The sequence below is a fragment of the Oryx dammah genome, unplaced genomic scaffold (genome assembly GCF_014754425.2).
Source record: "Oryx dammah isolate SB20612 unplaced genomic scaffold, SCBI_Odam_1.1 HiC_scaffold_17, whole genome shotgun sequence".
Taxonomy (NCBI): domain Eukaryota; kingdom Metazoa; phylum Chordata; class Mammalia; order Artiodactyla; family Bovidae; genus Oryx; species Oryx dammah.
In genome coordinates, this window is record NW_024070201.1 from 54,202,716 (window position 1) to 54,225,979 (window position 23,264).

At 54.3% G+C, this 23,264-nt stretch overlaps 2 protein-coding genes across 3 annotated transcripts in view; both read left to right on the forward strand.

Moving 5' to 3' along the window:
- CAPN5 (calpain 5) overlaps positions 1 to 23,264 on the forward strand; it is a 56,059-nt gene that overhangs the window by 20,913 nt on the left and 11,882 nt on the right. For both annotated transcript variants that reach the window (XM_040258891.1, XM_040258892.1), the window contains exons 3-4: positions 3,011 to 3,142; positions 20,400 to 20,608. In XM_040258891.1, the coding sequence (XP_040114825.1) occupies positions 3,011 to 3,142; positions 20,400 to 20,608 (341 nt within the window). The remainder of the gene's footprint in view (positions 1 to 3,010; positions 3,143 to 20,399; positions 20,609 to 23,264) is intronic.
- On the forward strand, positions 9,789 to 10,280 carry LOC120876818 (olfactory marker protein). Its single transcript, XM_040258910.1, has one exon. The coding sequence runs from the start codon at positions 9,789 to 9,791 to the stop codon at positions 10,278 to 10,280; it is 492 nt and encodes a 163-aa protein (XP_040114844.1).

Sequence of the window (23,264 nt, forward strand, 5' to 3'; positions counted from 1 at the left end):
ATTAGGAGTTTCCATTCCTTTCCCCTCTGGAGCCTCCCTGCCCTCAGTCCCCTCCATGCTTGCTCTGCCGGCGTCACCACCTCCAGGCAGTCTCCTCTGATCTCTCCCCGTGTTCCTGCTGTCACTGCTGGGCTCATGTGGAGGGTTACCCTCAGACTTCTCCTCCAGGGCCCTGCTTGTGGGCTGGGGATATTCTGACTGGCTCTGTGCTCTGTCCCTACCTGATGGCCCAGGACAGGTCGGAGGACAGACGTGGGTCTTGAGAAGTCAGGCCTCATAATTACAAGGGTGAGAGTCTGCGCTGCCCCTGACCCCTTGGGCTTATTGCCATATAGCAAGGCCCCCACGCTGGGCTGAGGACAGGTGCAGGGGGATGGGGAAGGGACAGTGGCTTTGTCACTCACAAGCCCTGGTCCAGATGGAGGCTCCGGAGCTAACTGTCTGGACTGGAGTCCCAGTTCACCTCTTCCTCCATGGCCTTTCACAAATGACTTAATCTCTCTGTGCCTTGGTTTCCTCATCTGTAAATTGGAGATACCTATCTCACAGGATTGTTCTGCACAGCTAGGCACACAACCGGTGCCCAGTCATTGCAGGCTGTTTCTGATTGTTCCGTTCAGGGTGTCCCACGGTGGCCCCGGGTGCCTCCAACCTCTAGTAGTTTCTCTGTCTTAAGCTGGCAGACCCATGCCTCTCCTGGTAACAGGAACATACCCTAGACCATCTCCTCCTCTCTGCTCCCTCCCTGACTGGAGGGTTTGCCCCCAGTCTGCGCTCCTTCACAGGGCAGGGCTGAGACTGGAGCCAGGACTCCTGACCCCCCAAGCTCAGTTTCTCCCAGGGGCCAGAGCCCTGTTCTGGGGCAGGAGGGCCAGGCAGGGATGGCTGGACCTGCCCACAGGCTGCCTTGGCGGTGCGGCTTAGTGAGGAGAGCTCTGTCCCAAGGGCTGGGCTCTGTCTCATCGGTCCATTTGCCCTGTGACCCTGCACGTCACCACCCGCTGCCTGACCTTGGCATCCTCGTCTGTGGAATGGGTGGTCCAGTCTCTGGGCAGGGCCCAGCAGGGGGAGGGGTGCCTTGGAGATCACTTCCTGGGATGCCAGGCAGCAGCTGTCTCTTCCCATGGTGGGGGTATGACTGGGTCCTCCAGGTTATGAAGCCTCCCTCCACACTTGTCCTGCTGACCCCAGGGAGGCAGATGCTGAGTCATGGCTTCCTCTGGCTAGGCTCAGCAAGCCGGGCTGGGCCTGGGAGATAAGATAAGGAGGGCTTCTGGAGAGCTCACTGTGTTTCCAGCCTCAGTGGGTTTCCATGACCTGGGGCAGTGTTACTCAGATCTGTTGCACCCCCCAGTCCACGGTCTGTACTCTGGGGGAGCTGCCTTGCAGCTTGGCCCTGGGTCACCCTGAAATCCCACCTGGAGTGCTCATGCTCTCAGTCCGGCCCTGCCAAACTCTTGATTTTCCCAGGCAGAGGTGGCAACAGGAGTCCTGAACACCTTAGTAGAGCTGATAGCTCTTTGCCCCGTGTTCCCCCGCCTCAGCCCACTCCAGTATTCTTGCCTGGAGAATTTCAAGGACAGAGGTGCATGGTGGGCTACAGTCCATGGGGTCACAGAGTTGGACACGACTGAGTGACTAACACTTTCACTTTCCGCCTGCCTCTGTGACCTGTGGAGTCCTTAAAAAGCCCTGCAAGCATAATAGTCTGCCTCCTTTGCACAGGGCAGGAAATGGAGGCTCAGAGAGGTTGAGCCACTGGCCCAAAGTTGCACAGCAGGAATTTGAAGTCTGTCTTCCTGACTCTGCTACCCTCTGCTGGCTGTTTGCGGTAGGACCTCAGTAGCTCTGTGGACACTGAACTGGTTTAGGAGCAGCCGCTGAAGTGGAAGCAGGCTTGTGCTGTGTGGCTGTAACATGTTGTCCAACCTCTCTGGGCCTCAGTTTCCTCATCTGTAAAATGAGCACAGTGCCCACCTCTCAGGACCATGCATGGTGAGGATAGATCATGGTGCCAGCAGGAAGGAAGGCATGCCCCAGTGTTTACCTCCCCGCTGCCTATTGTCACACCTCCCCTCCCCGCCTTGGAGAGTGAGCTGTAGAGTGAAGAAGCTGATGGGTGAGGAGGAGGGGTTTGGGGAGGCACTCTGGGGGTATCTGCTTAGTTCTGCTTGGCATCTGCTTGCTGTGTGCCCTTGAAAGTCACTGCCTCTCTCTGAATCTCCATTCCTTATCCATAAAATGGAATAGCAAGGCCACATTTATAGGAGATATCTAGAAGAGTCAAATTCATAGAGTCAGAAAGTACATTGGTAGATGCCCCAGGGGCCAGGTGGGGTGTTGGGGAGGGGGGGTGGGGAGTTAAGTGTTTAATGAGGCTAGAGTGAAAAATCTGGGAGATGGATGATAGTGAAAGTTGCCCAGCAGTGTGAATGTACTTAATGCCTCTGAACCATACAGTTAAATACTGTTAAAATGCTGTGTTTTATATTATGTGACTTTTATCACAATAAAAAAAAGAAAACATAAAAGAGAAATAAAATGAAAACAAAACCAGGGCTGCACTGCTTGGATGGGGTGAAGGTCAGATGAGACAGTCCGAGGATGCGCCCAGATGGGCTCTGGCACGGTCGTCTGTCTGCCCGCTTCTCCCCGCCCTTTGCACTCACCATGTGTCATTTTGGTATGTTTCTGCCCCATACCTTGCCCCACCTGGTGATCGGGGCCCCTGAAAGCTGGCAGGGATGGGCCCGCAGGGCCACTGGTGCTGGCGGATGATGGACACTGAGTCCTCGCTGGTCAGGGAAGACCACAGGGGGCAGGAGGAAGGTGGTGGCCCTGGTCCAGCCCCCCGAAGTCCTTCCACAGCATTTGCTCATCATCCAGACTCTGGCAGAGGAACAGAGCCAGAGGAAGCTGGGTTTGGAGAGACTTGACACAGGGCCCCAGTTGTCCAGGGCAGGCGGATCTCCCATGCAGACAGTGAGGTCTCCTCTCGGCTTCCCCGCAGGACATCTGCGAGGACCCTCGCCTCTTTGTGGACGGCATCAGCTCCCACGACCTGCACCAGGGCCAGGTGGGCAACTGCTGGTTTGTGGCAGCCTGCTCATCCCTCGCTTCCCGCGAGTCACTGTGGCAAAAGGTGAGGCCTGGGTAGGGTGGGGGTGCTGGGGAGACTTAATCAGCCTGGCGCCCTCACCACCAGATGGGGGAGGTGGGGCCTGAATGAGTAGCTGAGGCTTGATGACAGCTTGGGCGGGGGTGGGGTGATGCCGGGGCTCCCCAGTATTGGCTGAACCTCAGAATTGCCTTCCCCTCCCCTGCCACTCGGGTGGGTGCTGGGAATCTATAGCTCCCAATTCTGACACATCCCCTTGTGACTCGTGGGGGGCCCACGGTGTCACCTGTGAAATGTGGGAGCTGCCTGGATCGGGCCGTGTGGAGCCACCACTACCTGGGGCTCAGGAGACCCCTGTCAGGATCCGCTCTGTACCTTGGCCAGTCCTTGTCCTTCTCGGGGCCTCACTCTTCTCACTTGTTCAGCGGGAGTGATGCAGACCATCCCGTGTTGTGTTTCATGGTTCCAAGCAGCCAGTGTTCTGAACCAGGATGATCGGGTTTTCTGGGGCAAAGAATGGGCTCGAGGTCCCAACACTTCGCCCTCTTGTGGATGCATCTGGTGGTGCAGCTCTTAAATCCAACAGAGTTCCCTCCTGGGGAGGTGGGGAGGCTGGGAAGCTGGAGTTGTGATTGCTAAACAATCATTGACAGGGACTGCCTCCTGGGTTCCCACCCCAGCAAATACAAGTCATTGCCCCTTTCTCATTCCTATCCTTCCTGCTTTTTCTGTAGAGCAGGGCTTAAGAGCACCGGGCACCTGAGTCTTCTGGGCTCAGGGGGGAGTCCCAGCCTCGCCATTTCTTAGCTTTATAATTAGCCTCAGATTACTCATCCAAAAAGCCGAGGTATCAGAGTAGCTCCCTCTCGGGCAGCTGTGAGGGTAGACGGAGGCACTGCCCTTAGAGGGCCTTGCACAGTGCGGTGCTGGGGGAGTGGCGCCTGCGGGAGCCAGTGCTGTGATAATTCAGTCCCATCCTGGGTGCGAGCAGGGTGCAAGGAGCCGGTGTTGGTTCTTGTCGCAAACGTCCCTCAGCCTCTAGAGGGCGCCGTGCCCTCGCCCCAGGCTGGGACTGTCGTAGATGACCTGTTACGTGTTCTGAACAGGGGTGTGACCTCTCACAGCCACCCTGAGCGGGCATGCCTGGGACCTGGCCCCAGTGGTCCTGTGGGATACGGGGAGCTTTTTGCCCTAGGGCCCTCGGCAGAGGCCACTGCTGAACCCGTTGACGTGGGCGGTCAAGGGGCATCTGAGCTGGGAGGGCCTCCGAGAGCCTCATGGCCCAGAGAGGGTGGGGGCCCGGTGCTGTTCTCCAGGGGGAGAGTTGCCCTCCCCCTCCAGGCTCCAGCCCCCTGCTCTGAACCCAGAGCAAGGTGTGCAGCCTCCAAGCCAGGGAGGGCTCAGTCTGGGGCTGGTGGTGGCACTTGGGAGCCTGTGGGGCTGGCCCCATGCCTCCCCTCTGCCCTGTAGTTGCCTGTTTATCTTTGATCTCCCCTCTTGAGGTGAGCTCCCCAGGGGCAGAGCTGGTCTAACTTATATCTTCTCTCTGAGCCCAGCAGGAGCCTGGCATGGAGAGAGCTCAAGAAAGTTTTGAGAACCCAGTCCTTCCCCAAACTGTTGGACCTCATGACTGGCAAGCAGCCCCACAGCGGGCCTTGCTGTCTCAGGCTTCCTGGGGGCTTTCAGTGGGGCCAGAGCCTGGCCCTTTGTGTCCTTCCTGGGGAATGGGGCGTCTGGTTATTTGTAGAGAGAAGCCCCAGCTCGCTATGGGCCTGCCCTGGGCCTGGCCGCTGGTGAAGCTCCCCACCTAGGAAGTGGAAAAGGGGGCCCTGGACCTGCAGACAAGAGGCCTGTCACTGATGCTCTGTGACCGCGGCAGGCCTGTGTTTAGCTCTGGGCTGCAGGTTCTTCCTGCAGGGTGTTTTAGGGCACCCACCTGACTGGTCTGGAGGCTTCGGGGGTGGAATCTCCAGGAGCTTGGGTCCCCGGGAGGTTGGGGCAGGGCGGGCTGCGCCGGACTAATTGCGCTCTGCCTTCTGGTGCTGCTGTGGTGAGAGCCCCTGGGCCCTGGCAGGAGGCACGAGGCCCCAGGGAGCTCATTACTGTTTGCCTCCCGCCCTGTCCCTGCTGACTGGGCCCTGTCTGTTGCCACCCTACACTTGCTGGGCCTGTTGCCCTGCAGGGCCTCCCCTGACCCACCCTGTTTTCTTCATGGAATGGGGCGGGGTGCACCCTTGCTCCCCCTCCTGCCTCACACTCTGGGGGTGCTGAGCCTCAGACACGGGCACATCACGCCCTTGACACACATGCCCCCTTCTCCAGGGAGCCACCCCTTTACCTCGAGTATTGGACAGAGCCTGGGGCCAGCAGGCACAGGAGTTGAACCGGCCAAACCTGGGTGTGCTTCTGGTTGGGTTTCTTGCGAGTTGTGTGACCTGGGGCAGGTCACATTGCTGTGCATGACCTCTGTGTAAAGCTGACCTTTCCAGCCCCCAGGGTGGTGGCGGGCTTAAAGGAACTCATGGGCTGGGAGTGGGGGTAAGTCCATGGCATTTAGTGGCAACCTGTGTGCATTAAATGCCCACCCCATCCGGTGGCCCTCCTCTGGGTTCCCACCTGTTTCTCTGTTCTGCTGGACACTTCTTGACAACAGTACCCCCACCCCATGGGATCCTCAGTGGGGGTATTATTGCCTCCACAACATGACTGTGTGTTCCCGAGGGCAGGGCAGTGGACTTCAGGTGATCAGGTTTTGTGGACCAGAAGTCAGGATGTGAGAGTGGGGTGGGGCATTTGCCATTAGCCTGGCCTGGCCCACGCCAGGTGAGTTCACCTCCTCAGGAGCCTGGCTTGGGCACGGGGGCAGGTTTGATCCCTGCGCTGAGCCATAGGGTGCCTGGGAGGAGTCAGGTGCCCCCCCGGCTGGAGTTAGAGCAGGAGGAGAAACTCAGTGGGGTGCCTGGGTGTCTGAGAGTGAGTGGTGGGAGCTGGGCATCCTGGGCCAGGGCCTGGGGGATGCGCCTGGTGGCAGGCCGAGCAGTCTTTTGTGCTGTGCAATGGCACCCCGCTCCAGTACTCTTGCCTGGAAAATCCCACGGATGGAGGAGCCTGGTGGGCTGCAGTCCATGGGATCGCTAAGGGTCAGACACGACTGAGTGACTTCACTTTCACTTTTCACTTTCATGCATTGGAGAAGGAAATGGCAACCCACTCCAGTGTTCTTGCCTGGAGAATCCCAGGGACAGGGGAGCCTGGTGGGCTGCCGTCTGTGGGGTCGCACGGAGTCAGACACGACTGAAGCGACTTAGCAGCAGGTCACTTCAGTTGTGTCCGACTCTGTGCGAACCCATGGACTGTAGCCCGACAGGCTCATCTGTCCATGGGATTCTCCAGGCACGCATACTGGAGTGGGTTGCCATGCCCTCTTCCAGGGTGTCTTCCTAACCCAGAGATGGAACCTGCGTCTCTTACGGCTCCTGCATCAGCAGGCGGGTTCTTTACCACTAGTGCCACCTGGGAAGCCCGAGCAGTCTTTTGGTTCCATTTAAAAATGTTTCCCCTCCCACACCTGCACTGCTATCTGAGCAATCCCTGCCCTTTAGAATATGGCAGTTCATTCACCACGTGGAAATTGAGCTCCAGCTCTGCCTGTGCCATTGTGGATACCAGGGACAGGTAACAGTTTGCCAGCAAATTTGGAAAATTCAGCAGTGACCACAGGACTGGAAGAAGTCAATTTTCACTCCAGTCCCAAAGAAGGGCAATGCCAAAGAATGTTCAAACTACCGCAGAGTTGCATGCATTTCACATGCTAGCAAAGTAATGCTCAAAATTCTCCAAGCTAGGCCTCAACAGTATGTGGACTGAGAACTTCCAGATGTTCAGGCTGGATTTATAAAAGGGAGAGGAACCAGAGATCAAATTACTAACATCCATTGGATCATAGAAAAAGCAAGAGAATTCCAGAAAAACATCTGTTTATGCTTCATTGACTATGCTAAAGCTTTTGACTGTGTGGATCACAACAAACTGTGGAAACTTCTTCAAGAGATGGGAGTACCAGACCACCTTACCTGACTCCTGAGAAATCTGTATGCAGGTCAAAAAGCAACAGTTGGAACCAGACATGGAACAATGGACTGGTTCAAAATTGGGAAAAGAATACGGCAAAGCTGTATATTGTCACCCTGCTTATTTAACATCTATGCAGAGTACATCATGAGAAATGCCAGGCTGGATGAAGCACAAGCTGGAATCAAGATTGCTGAGACAAATATCAAGAATCTTAGATATGCAGATGACACTACCGTTATGGCAGAAAGTGAAGAACTAAAGAGCCTCTTGATAAAAGTGAAAGAGGAGTGAAAAAGCTGATTTAAAAACTCAGCGTTCAAAAATGAAGATCTAGTCTCATCACTTCATGGCAAACAGATGGGGAAACAATGGAAACAGTGAGAGATTTTATTTTCTTGGGCTCCAAAATCACTGCAAATTGTGACTGCAAATTTCATGACTGCAGCCATGAAATTAAAAGACACTTGCTCCTTGGAAGAAAAGCTATGACCAACCTAGACAGCATATTAAAAAGCAGAGACATTGCTTTGCCAACAAAGATCCATCTAGTCAAAGCTATGGTTTCTCCAGTAGTCATGTGAGAGTTGGACCATAAAAAAGGCTAAGCGCTGAAGAATTGATGCTTTTGAACTGTGGTGTTGGAGAAGACTGTTGAGAGTCCTTTGGACTTAAAGAGAGTCAATCCTAAAGGAAATCAATCCTGAATATTCATTGGAGGGACTGATGCTGAGGCTGAAGGTCCAATACTTTGGCCACCAGATGCGAAGAGCCGACTCACTGGAAAAGACCCTGATGCTGGGAAAGATTGAAGGCAGGAGGAGAAGGGGACGACAGAGGGTGAGATGGTTGGATGGCATCACTGACTCAATGGACATGAGTTTGAGCAAGTTTCGGGAGATGGTGAGGGACAAGCAGGTCTGGCATGCTGCAGTCCATGGGGTTGCAAAGAGTTGGACATGACTGAGTGACTAAACAACAAAATGCTTGTGGTCCACTAGGGGCCTCCCCGGTGGCTCAGTGGTGAAGAATCTGCCTGTGATTCAGGAGACCTAGGCCCAATCCCTGGGTCGGGAAGGTCCCCTGGAAGAGGGCATGGCAACCCAGTCCAGTATTCTTGCTTGGAGAATCCCACGGACAGAGGAGCCTGGCGGACTTACAGTCTGTGGTGTCGCAGTGAGTCCGACACCACTAAAGCGACTGAACACACACATGGTCCACTAGACCCTTGACTGTTCTCAGTTATCACACTTGGCCTGTGCTTCTTTCCTCTCTGTGTGTGGGAGATGTCATGGCAGCTTTCCTTCTCCGTCACTTCACCCCCAACTACACTCACATACTCCATTTCTTCCGTTTGCCCACATATAATAGCTGAGCTCCTGGTTCCCCCTCAGGTACTGAGTATATAAACATTTCTCAGATTCTTCCACGGCCTTAAGTCTCCTGGGGTAGGCTCCATATAGGTGTAATAAGTGGTGGGATTTTAGTAGAGGAGATTCCTGGGCATGCGGCTGCCATGCGGTACAGGGCTGAGGCAGGGCCAGCAGGCAGGAATCATCTGGGTTAGTGATTCTCCCATCCAAGTACTAACCAGGCCCGACTCTGCTTAGCTTCTGAGATCAGATGAGCTTGGGTGCATTCAGGGTGGTATGGCTGTAGACTGGGTCAGTGATTCTCAGAACACAGTTCCTGGACTAGCAGCATCAGCGTCACCTGGGGTGAAATGCATATTCTCAGGCCTCATGAGAGAGAGATTACATCTGAAACTCTGGGGTGGGGCCCAGCAAACTGTGTTTTAAGTCCTGCAGGTGACTGTGATGTTCCCTAGACTTTGAGGACATGCATCTAGGTGAGAGACGGTGCCTGGGCTGGGGAGGAGAGCTTTCAGGGTAACCGACAGGCCTTGGCAGTGGGTATGGAGGGGTAAAGGTGAGGCCGTGTTGAGGAGGGCTCCGAGATTTGGCTTAGTGAAGTGAAAAGTGTGAAAGTGTTAGTCACTCAGTCGTGTCTACTCTTTGTGATCCCACGGGCTGTAGCCCCTCAGGCTCCTCCGTCCATGGAATTCTAAAGGCAAGGATACTGGAATGGGTTGTCAAATCTCAAATTGGTGCGCCCCTCTGGTACATGTCGCCCCCCCCCCCCGCCAACTCCTACCAGGGGTTCTTCAGCCTCTCCCCACCGTGAGCACTCGTCCCCCACCTCTGGTCCTCTTACTGCCTGTAAGCAATGCTCCCTCTTCACAACAAGTCAGCTCCCGGCCCATCCGTGGTAGCCGGGGCGGTTGCCACAGCAATTGACATCAGCAGTTGGTCCCCACGGAGCCTGCCGCTGTCCTGCCTGCCTGCAGCGCCTCCGTTACCACTTCTGCGACGAGCAGAGGAGATGGCATTGGGGATCCCGCCCTCCTAGGCACCCCGTTTTGAAGACTGGGTGGGGCAGGGAAGAGCCAGTGGTAAAGGGGGCGGGGCAAGGGGAGGGTCAGTAGGGAGGCAGGGCCCCTCTTCGGTGGCCTCTTGCCTCCGTGGTGAGCCCCAAGTCCACTCGGCTCCCAGACGGCGGAGGTGGCAGCAGCAGCAGTAGCAGCAGCAGTAAGTGGGCCATGGCGGAGGACGAGCCGAAGCCTTTGCAGCTCAGCATGCCCTTAGTCCTGGACCGGGACCTGACCAAGCAGATGCGGCTGCGCATGGAGAGCCTGAAGCAGCGCGGGCAGAAGCGCCAGGATGGCGAGAAGCTGCTGCGGCCAGCCGAGTCCGTGTACCGCGTTGACTTCATTCAGCAGCACAGGCTGCAGTTTGAGCGCTGGGAGGTCGTGCTGGACCAGCCGGGCAAGGTCATCATCACGGGTACCTCCCAGAACTGGACGCCCGACCTCACCAACCTCATGACGCGGCAGCTGCTCGACCCCGCGGCTATCTTCTGGCGCAAGGAGGACTCGGAGGCCATGGACTGGAATGAGGCCGACGCCCTGGAGTTCGGGGAGCGCCTGTCCGACCTGGCCAAGATCCGCAGGGTCATGTACTTCCTCATCACCTTCAGCGAGGGCCTCGAGCCCGCCAACCTCAAGGCTTCCGTGGTCTTTAACCAGCTCTGATGACAGCTGCTGGTTGCCACCCCCTCCCCTTGCCCACTTGCCTGCCCCTCCCCCACCCCAGGTGTGTTTGGAGACATTATCTTCTAGCTGCTGGTCTGTACTTGGCTTGGCCGGACCTGAGCCTGCGTCCTTCCTCCTCTCCTTTCCCTGGTGCTGACGCTCCCCGCTCACAGGAGGAAGATGCAAACTCTTTGTAGTCTAGAAGCTGAGCTGGCTGCCACTGCTTCTGCCCTAGACCGTGGTGTTCTGGTCGGAGCCAGTGTGGGAAGATGAGAGGCCATGGGAGATTCGCTTCTCTCTGCTCCATCTCTGGGAGAGACTGAGAGAGAGACCAAGATACAGACAGCAACAGGCAGAGAGACTCATCTAAAGAACCAGCCATCCGGCTTCCTCCAGAGACAGGGAGGCAGAGACGACAGAGCAGCCTCCTTGGAGAGTCTGGCAAACAGACATTTGCTGCCCTCTTGGCCACAAAGCCTTTCCCTGGAGTCCGTGTCCGGAGCTGAACACCCAGCCCGAGAGCCCAGGAAGGTGCTTCTCTGAGTACCTTGTGTGGTCTCATGACACCTTACTCTTAACACATCTGGCCAGGGTGCTGTTGGGGCTGATTTGGGCATGGGGAGTGACTGGCATGCTGGGGGCTGTGCAGACCAACTCTTGTTCTGAGAACGACTTCAGGAGGGGAGAAGTGAAGGGGAAGTCTGTCTATCCATACGTATACATGTATATCAAGAGGGATCATGCTGCATTCATTTGGATGTATTCTGTACCTGCCCTGTGAACAAGTATAATCACCCAGCTGGTTGCCTGGGGGCCTTTAGCAGGAGCTTGATGAGGGTGACCCTGGGGATGAGGTGCTTCTGAGCTGGGAGACTTGGAGGTTCATGCAGTGAAGTGGGGAGCAGTATAGTAAGCAGATAGCCCTCTGCCTGGGGGAGGCAGGGAAGCTGGCTAGAAGGGACCCGGAGTCCTAGAGCTGGAGGCAGTAGCATCTCTGGGGCCTGCTGGGATGTCAGGCTCTTCCTGGGTCACTGTTGGGAGACGGTGAGTGTGTCGTCCCGGAGCTGCATCTTTGGTGGAGTCGAAGGGTGGGGATGGACATGGCCTGGGAGAGCAGTTGTGACAGCTGACAGTCAGAAATGGGCTGGGGGTGGCAGTGTGGTGTGACGGTGAAACACTGGCAGCAGAGGTTGCTGGGGGCAACCCACTCACCAGAGAGGGAAACTGAGGCACAGTTGCCAGCAGATTCAGTTCCAGCCCTCAGGCCTCACTCCCCTTCACACTACACAGGCCCAGAGTTCTGGCATCAGCCAAGGGAGCCTCAGGAACTGCCTCCAGGCCGGCCCCCCCTCACTTTTTTTTTGGTCAGGGATGTGCCTGGGATAGTTTGCTTGAGAAGCAGAGCTGTCGAGGGGTTGGAGGGCCCTGGGAACAGAGGCAGCGAGAGATGGAGAGTGAGAGCCAACCCCAGTGATCGGCGCTGCTGGAAGGGCTGGCCCCCCTTCAGAGGCAGGTAAATGGAAGCAGCTGGAGTAGGATTCTTCACTGGGAGGTTTGACTGTGATGTGAGCAGTGGTCCGTCCCAACTCAAAGCTCAGGGGTCTATTCCGGGACATGCTAGGATTCCTGCTTGCTCTCTGCTAACTCCGAGACAGCCTGGAGGCCAGACCCCGGCAGATGGCCCAGCCCTTCTGTCTTTGCTTGACCTCTGCCTGCAGCTCTGGGGACCCTCTTGGTGCCGCCTGCTTGTACCCCCACCCCTTACCACGTCTGCCCCCTTCAGGCATGAGTCCTCTGCCGTGGCCACTATGCGTCCCCAATAAAGCCTGTGTGCCCCGCCTCGTGGTGTGCATTCTCTTGTCAGGAGCCACCCTCTCCCTGGGTCCTCTCCACACCTGCCCTCTCCTCCCACCGCCGCTTTCAGGGATGAGTCCCCGAGCAGGCAGGTGACTGGCCCAAGATCACATGTCAGGATGGAGTTTGAAACCAGGTGCCCTGACACCCAGCCAGGAACCAACACCCCTGACCGTTTTTTCTCCAGTGGTTCCCAGACCAGCCTCCATGTGAGGTCTCAGGGAGGCAGAGGGTGCCGAGAGGGGATGGGGGCAACTCACCAAGTCAGGCTCCACCTTGAGTCTCCCTCCCTTGAAGGGTGGCTGGGCAGGGGGCAGACGGGACAGGAGAGTGGCTCAGGGGTAGGTAGGGTCAGGCCTGTGCCCAGGTTTCATCTGGCCTCGGTCACTAATTTGCTGCCTCTCCCCCAGCCTCAGACTTGCTACAGGAAACAGCCTGCTTCCGTGAAGCCCTTGTATTCCTGCCCCGCTGACCGGATAAGGCCCATGTCACCGTGTTGCTTTAGTGCCCCAACTGAGCCCGAGTCTCACTCTGAGTGTTTGGATGGTGACAACAGAAGCCCAGGGAGGAAGCTGCCTGCCCAAAGTCACAGCGGACGTGGGAGGCGGGGAGGGTGTATATGCGAACCAAGCTCTGGATCTGTGGACCTTTGACCCCATGACCCTGGCCCCGTGGAATTGGCAGGGGCGATGCCCCCATCTCACCGGAGGGCTCAGGCCCCGGGTGAGGCTAGTTTCTCTCCAGAGACAAGGTCAGGCCTCGCTTCAGAGGCCACTCTTCGGGTTTTGCTTCAGAACAACCCCCAGTGAGGTCTCGCAGCCCCGTCTTCCCTCACCCCTGCCCAGAGCAGCCGCTGGCTGCCCTAATTCTCTTCCCCAAGCCCAAGGTCCGTCCACTCCTGAAGATGCTTCTGGGAGGTGTGTGTGTGTAGGGGAACCGAGAGAGGAAACCAACCGTCCCGCTCGCCAAGGGCAGCAGTAAAGGCCTGGGTCTGTTCCTGAGACTGGGCTGGGAGGAAGGCAGGGACTGTGAAGTGAGGACGCGCTTTCCGTGGGACCCGTGAGAAAGCCCCAGCAGACCTGCCCTTTCCCGAGCTCGTGCCTCCCGCTGAGCCAGGGTGAGGTGGTGTGAAGGGCTCTGCCTGGCCCGGCCACCAGCCACCACCTCTGCGACCCCAGGAGGCCTTTTTGAGTCTGTTTTCTCATCTGCCGTTCTGTGGCAGCTTATAATGGTACCTTCCGTGTAGGGTCGTCGTGAAGAAGAAATGAGTTAGTGAAGTGCTGAGCTTCCTGAGTGGCACACGGGCTTCCTCTCTGGGTCTGCTCGTTGTAAATACTTTCTCAGTCACTGTAGACACGGGGTCCTCACTTTTCACAGTGATTCTGAGAGGAGAGTGAGAGGAACATTTACTGAGGAAGAGCGCATGGTGCAGAGAGGTGACGTGCATTGCCTGAGGCAGCACAGTAGCCAGTGCTTCTGGCGGAAGCACAGTGAGGTGGCGGCTTGGGCAGGGTGGTCTTGGTGGAGGGGAGTCTCTTCACATCACCGGGCTCAGAAGGGCCCAGTGGAGGGGACCTCCCACCCTCACAGTCTAGCCTGGGAGCCCTGCGGGAGGGGCTGCCCCCGGCTCTCTCAGTATCTGGCTGGGCAGTCTTGTGAACAGGGATCCCCAGCGCCCCCTGCTGGTGTGTCCACGCCCTGCTATCTGGGTGCTGAGCCACAGGGCTCTCCTCCCAAGGGGGTAGGGGTGGGGGTTACCCATCTTCCTGGCCTCTTCTTGTCATGGCATCTGAAACTCAGGAGTTTGAGAGTCTTGAAATCAGAAGCTGAGAATTGAGAAACTTCAAATGCTCAGAAGAACTAGGGACTCTTTCGTTTTGAAGAGTCGAAGAGGCCTGTGGCTCACCTCACCCAAGTTGGGTAATGAATGCAGGAAAGAAACCCCACTGCAGTCCTGTGACCCACAGCCCCACCGTGGCTGGGGTCTCAGGCAGAGATCGGTGGGATGCTCCCTCTCTGCCACTTGAGCAGATGCACACATGCACGCACACACACTTGCACAGAAGCACACTGATGCACATACTGACTTTCACATACACATGCGTGCTTCTGTGTACACACACATGGGCATTCACTCACTGGCCCAGAGTCCAGCAGGATTTGAACCCAGCCACTTGGGTCTGGGTGGGAGTCCCTCAGGAAAAGCCCCAGTAAGGAAAGGGGTAGGAGTCCAGGTGCCAGGGCACCAAGGGGCACTGGGGCACACCCATCAGTGAGGCTTTGAAGTTTCTGGGTGATTCTGCAGTGGGTGGCTGAATGGGTGTGCATGCAGTCGCTCCAGTAGTTTCTGACTCTTTGCAATCCTATGGACTGTAGCCCCGCTAGGCTCCTCCATCCACGGGATTCTCCAGACAAAAGTCCTGGAGTGGGTTGCCGTGCCCTCCTCCAGGGGATCTTTCCGACCCAGGGGTCGAACCCATGTCTCTTATGTCTCTTGGATTGGCAGGAGGATTATTTACCACTAGGGCCACCTATGTGTGAGGTTGCTTGCAATCCCACTGAGCTCTTGCCTCACTGCCTCATCAGCCCAAGGAGGTAGCTCAGCCCTGGCAGGCCTTGTTTTTCCCATCTGCCCAGTGGGCTGTTGTCAAGGTTTTCCTTTCTCCTCTTGGGAGGGAGGTTGACCAGGTCACCCCAAGGTTGCACACATCATGTACCCCACACACCAGCAGGGATGACCTCTCATGTGTGCACAGCCCTCCACAGTTGATGCATCTTAGTGCTCACAAATAGTCTTGGAAGGAGGGTAGGTAGATGTGGACTCCTTGGGAGATACAGAGTTAGACAGAACTAAAAGAGTGTTCCAGGGAAGAGAAAGTCAGGGGCTTGTAAAGGCAAAAGCCGTAAGATTGTTAAAGGAAGTATTTGTTCTCAAGGGCTAGACTGTCACGAGTTGTTTTAGGGTAAAAGATCCAATAAGTATCTTGAGTTTCTGGAACACTGGGCAGACGTTCTGGATGGCTGCGTTAAAACAAGAAGTGGTCAAAGTTCAGATTCCATATGGGCAGAGGCAGGCATAAGTCACACTTGCTCAGTGGCCTCCCAGCCCCATTTTAGAGAGCGTTCTTAGGAAAAGCAACTCCATTTTCATTTTTCCTTCATACCACTAGCGTGTACAAACTCCCCAGCTGGCCAAGGCCTCTCTGCGGCCAGCACTCACGGATTTTCCTCCTGGGAAGACAGCCAGCTGTGGAGTTGGGCCTAGCCATGTGGGAAGGAGCTTGGAGGAGGGGCTGCCTGAGGCTGCCCAAGGGGAAGGTGGGGTCAGTCAGGAGGCCCCTGGCAGCTGCTGGTCAGCTGCCCCCTGAGGGACAGGGTCTGGGATGTGGCCAGTAGAGGGAGCCACCTGTTCCAAGCTGAGGTGTCCTGAATCTACACCCTGGAATCTACATGCCAGGGTATAGATTCCTGTGGGGCCTGAGGGAGGCAGTGTTCAGGGGTGAAGCTGAGAGCTGCCTGCTGGGCTTTGAATGCTGGGCCAGGGACCTGGTGTCCATGGCGATGAGCTTTTCAGCTGTAGACACTCTAGAGCAGGGAGACAGCCTAGTGAGCCCTTGGGTCCATCGCCCCGTCTCAGCAGTTGCTAACTCATGGTTGATCTTTGCTTCCTCTGCAGCCCTCTCCCCTAGCGTATTGGTAGCTCAGTTGTGTCTGATTCTTTGTGACCCCGTGGCTCCTCTGACCATGGAATTCTCCAGGCAAGAATACTGGAGTGGGTTGCCATTCCCTGCTCCACGAAATCTTCCCAACCCAGATTAAACCCTGGTCTCTTGCATTGCAGGCGGATTCTTTACCGTCTGAGCCACCACGACCCTCTCTCCTGAGGCAGCATATCATTTCCTCTGTAAATATTTCTGGATGCATCTCTGAAAGATAATGACTTGTTCGAAACAAAGCAAAAACCCGTAATCATAATACTGTAACATAGCTGAAATAATTTTACAGTAATTCCTTACCACCATCAAATATCCGGCAAATATTCTGATTTCCAATTTGTGTCATAAATGGTTGCATGGATGTTTTACAGTTTGAATCAAATCCAAATAAAGGTCCATTACTTCAGTCTGGTGGTTCTCCTTCATCTTTTCATGTTTTTTCCCTTGCAATTTATTTGCTAAAGAAATCTCACTTATCCTGTGGGGCTTCCAACCATCTAGATTTTGCAGGCTTTGTTTTCAGGGTGTTGACTAATGTTTGTGCTCTGCACTTCCTGTGAGGTGGGACTTACCTCAGGGGACATGATAAGGTTCAGGCACAATGTTTTTGGCACAACTGCTTTATGAGTGAAGTTCTCTCAGGAGGTACATCATCTCTGGTTGTCTTTCTCTTCTGTGACATGGAAGCCATCCACATTCCTAAGTGGAGGTTAGAAGCCATGATTGCCTAAATCCATCATTTGTCAGTGGTTGCAAGAGAGTAGGAGGGTGATATTCTTAATTTCTTCCTCTTTTCTTAGCTGGGATTCATCACCAGATAAAGGCCTCCCTTCATCTTTATAACACTGTTGGTTAATGGTGGTTACTTTATAACACTGTTTGTATAGAAAAGTCAGGATTTTGTTTTCCCCTTCACTTTCCAGTTTCAAAAAAACCAGTTGATTCCTTGCCACCCTCCACTAGTGACTAATTATTTGTTTGTGTTAGTATCATCATGATCTCATGAATTTGAACATATTGGATGTGTTTTCACTCATCACAGTCATTGTCCTTATGGCTGCTCAGCTTGGCCCGTCTGTGGCTAGTAGGAGCTTCTTCAGATTGGTCCTGAATATTTTGATTGCCTCCTTGATTTTTTTGCATGACCAGATGTGATCAAGAACAGCAGTCCCCAATCTTTTTGGCACCAGGATCTGTTTCATGGAAGACCATTGTTCCATGGATGGGGTGGAGGGGAGATGGTTACAGGGTGATACAGGTTCATTACAGCAGGGTTCTCACTCCTGTGAGAATCTAATGCCGCCCCTGATCTGACAGGAGGCGGAGCTCAGGTGGTAATGCAAGCGGTGGGTGCTGCCGTGCTTAATCACTGAGTCGTGTCTGACTTTGCGACCCCATGGACTGCAGCCCACCAGCCTGCTCTGTCCATGGAAATTTTCTTCCAAGCAAGAATACTGGAGTAGGTTGCCATTTCATCCTCCAGGGATCTTCCCCACTCAGGGATCGAACCCGCATCTCCTGCATTGCAGGTGGATTCTTTACTGCTGAGCCATCAGGGAGGCCTTCATGAGTGGCTTGTCAATACAGATGGACACGTCTCTCGCTGGCCTGCCACTCCTGATGTGTGGCCCGGTTCTCAGTAGGCCACGGCACTGGTCCATGGTCAGGGAGTCAGAAACCCCTGGTCTAGTGGGTGTTTAGTTTGTGTGCCTGTGGCAGCTCACCTTCCTCTCACTTGGTACCCTGGCTGGCAGAGGGAGGGGCTGAGGGGTGAGAAGACTGGCCTGGGGGTCAAGGGCTGTGATGTGGGGAGGAAATTGAAGCCCACTGGGATCCCTGACATCACAGGCCCTGGAGCCTCATTAGCTGCCTCTTGAGTCACAGAGAGTTCAGAGTCAAGCCCTGGGTTTGCCTAATGATCCTCTTGTAGCCCCAGTGGTACCTCTCAGCTCCTGTGAGGGCTCCTCTTCCTACCTCCCCCAACCCCATCCCATGCAGTCCAGAGCTTTCAGAGTGGGGAGGAGTGGAGGAGGGTGCAGTGGCCAGGCCAGTGTTCCCAGCTTATGGCTCCCCATTGCTCTGGGCCCCTGCATGGACCTCATTTATGATACACTTTTCTGTCCTGAAATCAAGTGTGGGGAAGCGTGCCAGGGATCAGGACAGAGGCCAGCCTGGGAGTTTTCATTGAGAAGGGACGCAGAAGTGACTGCAAAGGGACCAGCTTGTCTCGAGTCCCTGCTGGGTTCTAGATGCTGTGTCAGGCTCCGGAGCCCTGAGTGTGAATCCTGCCTGTGTCTGTGGGTGGCCTCTGCCTGCGACTTCCTGCCCCACCTCCTCAGAAGACTGCCCCAGTGTTCTGGGCACTGTGGCCCTTGGCAGGGCTCCATTGCTGGCTGGGGCACCTCTCACTGTGCTTAGCATTTTCATTTTCTTGGTCTCGAGTGTCCCACTAGGGAGTGTTTCTCTTTGCCAACATCCCTGTTGATGGTAAGAGGCCTGTAAACAAAAGCATCCTTAACGAGGGTGGCGGTTGGGAATAGATTTTGGCCTCCATCTCTGTGTTCAGGCTGGTCTGTGTCTTGGGGTTTACAGCCTCCTGGTACATCTTGAGTTTCTCAGCCCCGATGCCTGCGTTCCCGCCCCCATACCTGGGAGTGATTTTCTTCTAGAAGGAACTTCTTATTGTCTTGATGGGGTTTGGCTCTTCTGCGTCCTGTGTCCAGAAGGGCCAGCAGATCCCTTGACTCGGCAGGGTGAGGTTTTTCCCTGCCTTCCACTTCCTGCTGCCCCAGGTTGCCTCTGTCTGCGTCTGCTTAGGAGGGGTCAGCTCTCAGGACAGCTGCTCAGAAGCTGCTGCTGGCCCTCCAGGGTTGGCCCCACCTCTATCTTTTCTCCATGGCCCACCATGTACTCCGTCTCAGCCTCAGCACTTGCCTGCATGCCTGCCTTTCCTTCCAGACTGGGGGCCTGCCAAGGGCAGGGACCATGTCTGAATCACCTGGGTCCTTGGTGCCAGCATGCCTCTGGGTGCAGAGTGGTGCACGCTGATACAGAGCTCAGTATTTGGAAACAGACAGACCTGGGTTGAATCCTGGCTTCAAACCCAGGTCTGCCTGCCTCCAAAGAATGTGTGTATTTTCTAGTTATGTGACCCCAGACAAGTTGCTTCCCCTCTCTGAGCCTTGATTTTCTCATCTGTAAAGTAAGGATGGTTATAATAGTAATCTGTTCATGGGGTGGTTGTGTGAATTAAACTGAGATACTCCATGGTGGTCAGAGACTTGGTAAACTCCATGGATTATTTATGGAGTTCTAAGATGCTACATAAATAATATTATTAAGAGTCCCAGTGAGCGCCTTTGGACTTAGACATTCAGTTACCGCGTTTATTGGGCTTCCCTTGTGGCTCAGCTGGTAAAGAATCTGCCTGCAGTGCACGAGACCTGGGTTCGGTCCCTGAGTTGGGAAGATGCCCTGGAGAAGGGAAAGGCTACCCACTCCAGTATTCTGGCCTGGAGAATTCCATGGCCTGTATAGTCCATGCGGTCGCAAAGAGTCGGACACGACTGAGCGACTTTCACTTCACCACGTTTATTAAGGACCCTCTCTGGGCCAGGTGCTGGGTGGATAGCAGTGACCAAGATTGACGTGTCTCTGCCTGACTAAGATAGGTGACATTCCAGTGACAGTATCAGCGCCAAACACAACATCGCACACTTGTGTAATTATAACTGGGGAAAGTGTCTCCGAGGAGAAGTGCCAGGGGCCATGAGATGGATAGACAGGTGTGCTGGCCTAGTCTGAAGAGTCAAGGAGGGCTTCCTGGAGGAGGAGGGTAGGCCCTAAAGGACCAGCGAGAGTCAGCTGGAGGAAGAGCAGGTGCAGAGTTTCTAAGCAAAGCCTGGAGCAGGGCACAGCGGGTGGGGACTGGGGTGGATGAGGGCAGAGAAATGAGCCTGGGGAGGTGGGGTAGGGACAGAGCACATGAAGGGTTTGGACCTTATTTTCCAGGGAAGTGACCTGATCAGACAGCTCTCTCTGCTGCTGTGCGGTGCAGGGGTGGGTGTGGCTACTGATGCTGTTACCCTGCCCTGGAGTGAGGATATGGAGGACTGGGTCAGGGCGGTGCCAAGGGATGGAGAGCAGGAGATGGATTTTCAAAGAATGTGGGTGCTCAGGTTGGATGGAGAAAGGGAAAGAGGGGAGGCCAGTGTGACTGCCGGCTTCTGGCTTGGGCAGGACGCGAGGAGGGTGTTTCTGGTGGTACCACTGACCAGGCAGGACTGAGATGAATGTGCTGTATTTCTGAGGGGAGGATGCAGATGGGAGGGAGGGGGAAGCTCATAGAATCTTAGTATGACAGGGCCTCAGGGAGCCTCCAGCCCCTGCAAGGGTAGGGACACAGAAGCCTGGAGATAAGAAGGACTCACATTGGTTCATGGCAGCCACGGGGAGTGAACCCAGTATTCCTTTCCATTTGATTCCCACTTCTTCAGGAAGCTGGCTGTGACCCTCACTGTGTCCCCATCATGCCTCTCTCCTGATCCAGGTCATCCCAGACTGGAAGGAGCAGGAGTGGGACCCCGAGAAGCCCAATGCCTACGCGGGCATCTTCCACTTCCACTTCTGGCGCTTCGGGGAGTGGGTGGATGTGGTCATCGACGACCGGCTGCCCACGGTCAACAACCAGCTCATCTACTGCCACTCCAGCTCCCGCAATGAGTTCTGGTGTGCCCTGGTGGAGAAGGCCTATGCCAAGTAGGTGCCAGTTGGGGTGGGTGAGCGGCCAGGCTGGGGTGGCGCTGTTCTTGGGCTCTGGGGGTCTTCATCTCGCTGCAGCCACACACAGAGGTGAGGGGCAGGTGCAGACACAGCAAGTTCAGAGCCCGGGACCCAGAGCACAGCCAGCTGAACCTTCGCCAGGTGCTGGGGAGGCCTGGAATGAAGGGCCCCTGGGCACCTCGTGTTAGGTCCTTATATAGTTACTTGCTTCTGCCTGGGAAGATGGAGGCCCAGGCAGGTATCCTGCAGGTAGTGGGGGGCAGAGCCAGCAGCTCCATTTCGGTCGATGGTTCTTTTCCAAAGATCCGAGTTGCCAAGCCCTCCTTGGAGGCCTTGTTGGGGCTGTGCTGTCTCCAAGCCAGGCTGGTCGAGGAGGTTGGGCCAAACCCCTGCTCCCTGGGCCTCCCCTTCCTCCACCCATCGGCCTGTCTGCCAGACTGTCCAGCCATTCGAGCTTTGCTGACCCCTCCTTCTGCTCTGTGCCAGGCCCTGTGTTGCCAGCATGGGCTTGAGCAAAGGTTTGCTGAGCTGTGGTGCAGGCCCCAGGTGCAGGCCTGGGGCAGGATGGGCAGCAGGGTCAGAGACCAGTTGCTGGCTCTGGAAGGAACCTCTCCCTGGTTCCTCCTTCCAGACGCATTTGTCCCTCTCCTGGGACAGTGTGTGTGTGTGTAAATGTAAAGGGAAAAAACAAAAACTCCATCATCAGAAACAAACCCATTAAGGAAGCTTCCATTTTTAATCTTAAGAAAGCAAACCCGCCCCCTGGTGGTCACTTGGTCACCAGGTTCTTAGGTGCAAGCTCCTCTTCTCCCATTCTGGGAGACCCACTCAGTGACTCGGTAGGCTTGCTCTTTTTTTTTTTTTTTAAAAATAAAAGTTTTATTATTTTTAAAAAAGATTTTATTATTTTAAAAAATTGTCCAAAATAGAATATTTATCATTTTGACCATGTATAAATGTACAGTTCAGTGGTGTCAGTTAGTCACAATGCTTTCTACCCATCATCACTGTCTGTAGCCAGGATAGATGGTGATGGTTTTTCACCATCCTCAACATAAGCTCTGTTACCCACTAAACAATAACTCCCTTTTTATCCCTTCTCCCAACCATGGGAACCTCCATTCTGCTTTTTTTTCTCAATGAATTTTCCTATTCCAGGTAGCTCATATAAGTGGAATACTTGTCCTCCTGTGTCTGTCTTATTTCAATTAGCATAATGTCTTCTGGGTCCATCTGTGTTGTAGCATATATCTAAATTCTGTTCCTCTTTATGGCTGAGCAGTATTCTGTTGTATGTGTGTGCTACGTTTTGTTTATCTGTTTGCCTGTTGATAGACACTTGGGTTGTCTCCACATGCTTAGTATTATGAATAGTGTTGCTATGAACACTGGTGTGCAAATATCTGTTCAAGTGTTTGCTTTCAGGTCTATGTAATATATATTGGGTTGGCCAAAAAGCTCATTTGGGTTTTTTCCGTAAGATGTTATGGAAAAACCTGAATGATCTTTTTGGCCAATCCAGTATCTAGACATGAATTCCTGAATCATATTGTAGTTCTGTGTTTACATTAAAAAAAATTTTTTGCAGAGTATTTTAATTTATTTGTTCATTAATTTTTGTTGTGCCATGCAGCATGCAGGCTCTTAGTTCCCTGACCAGGGGTTGAACCCATGCCCCCCGCATTGGGAGCATGGAGTCTTACCCACTGGACCACCAGGAAAGTCCTTGTGTTTACACTTTTGAGTAACCACCAACTTGTTTTCCACAGAGGGCTGCACAATTTATGCTTGCTTGTTTTCTTTTTAAAGTTTGTTTACTTTTTAAATTATAAAATGAATATGTATCTGTTACAGCAAATCCAGAAAATATAGAAAGCCATGCAGAGGATAATAAAACTCTCCCATATTCCTACATGGTTTCCTAGGCTGCTGCCCTCCCCTTCCCAGTTCTGGGCCATCTGGATTAATAAATGAGGCAGCTCCTCTGCTCGGGACAGCATGACATTGTCCCCTCAAGGCCCGCCCACTCTGCATTTCTCCATTTCCTCCCTTTGCTCTCCCCACACCCTCCTCCACCACTGGCAGCTCTTCTAACATCTTTGATGCCTCTTTGGTTTGTTGGTTACTTTGCAAAACCTATGCTGGTGTTCTGTGGGTATATGAAAGGACCTTTTGTTATATATCCCACTTTGCTTCTCATATTCACATTCAGTATTTTGCCTTTAAGACCTTGACCCTAAAGGAGCCACAGCTGTGTCTCTAGCATCTGACATGTTGCCCATGTGGTATTGTGCTCAGTTGCTCAGTCATGTCCAAATCTTTGCAACCCCATGGACAGTAGCTCGCCAGGCTCCTCTGTCCATTCTCCAGGCAAAGATACCAGAGTGAGTTGCCATTTCCTACTCCAGGAGATCTTCTTGACTCCAGGGATAGAACTTGCATCTTGTACGTCTCCTGCATTGGCAGACAGATTCTTTCCACTGCGCCACCTGGAGTAGATGCTTAATCTTTTTGAAATGAATTATTGTATATGTTTTAGACATAATTGGAATCCGACTGTATTGCTTTTTCGAATGTTACAAGAAAGCACTAGCATTTCCCTGCAGTAAGAAGTCCTTTAGCGTTTTGCTCA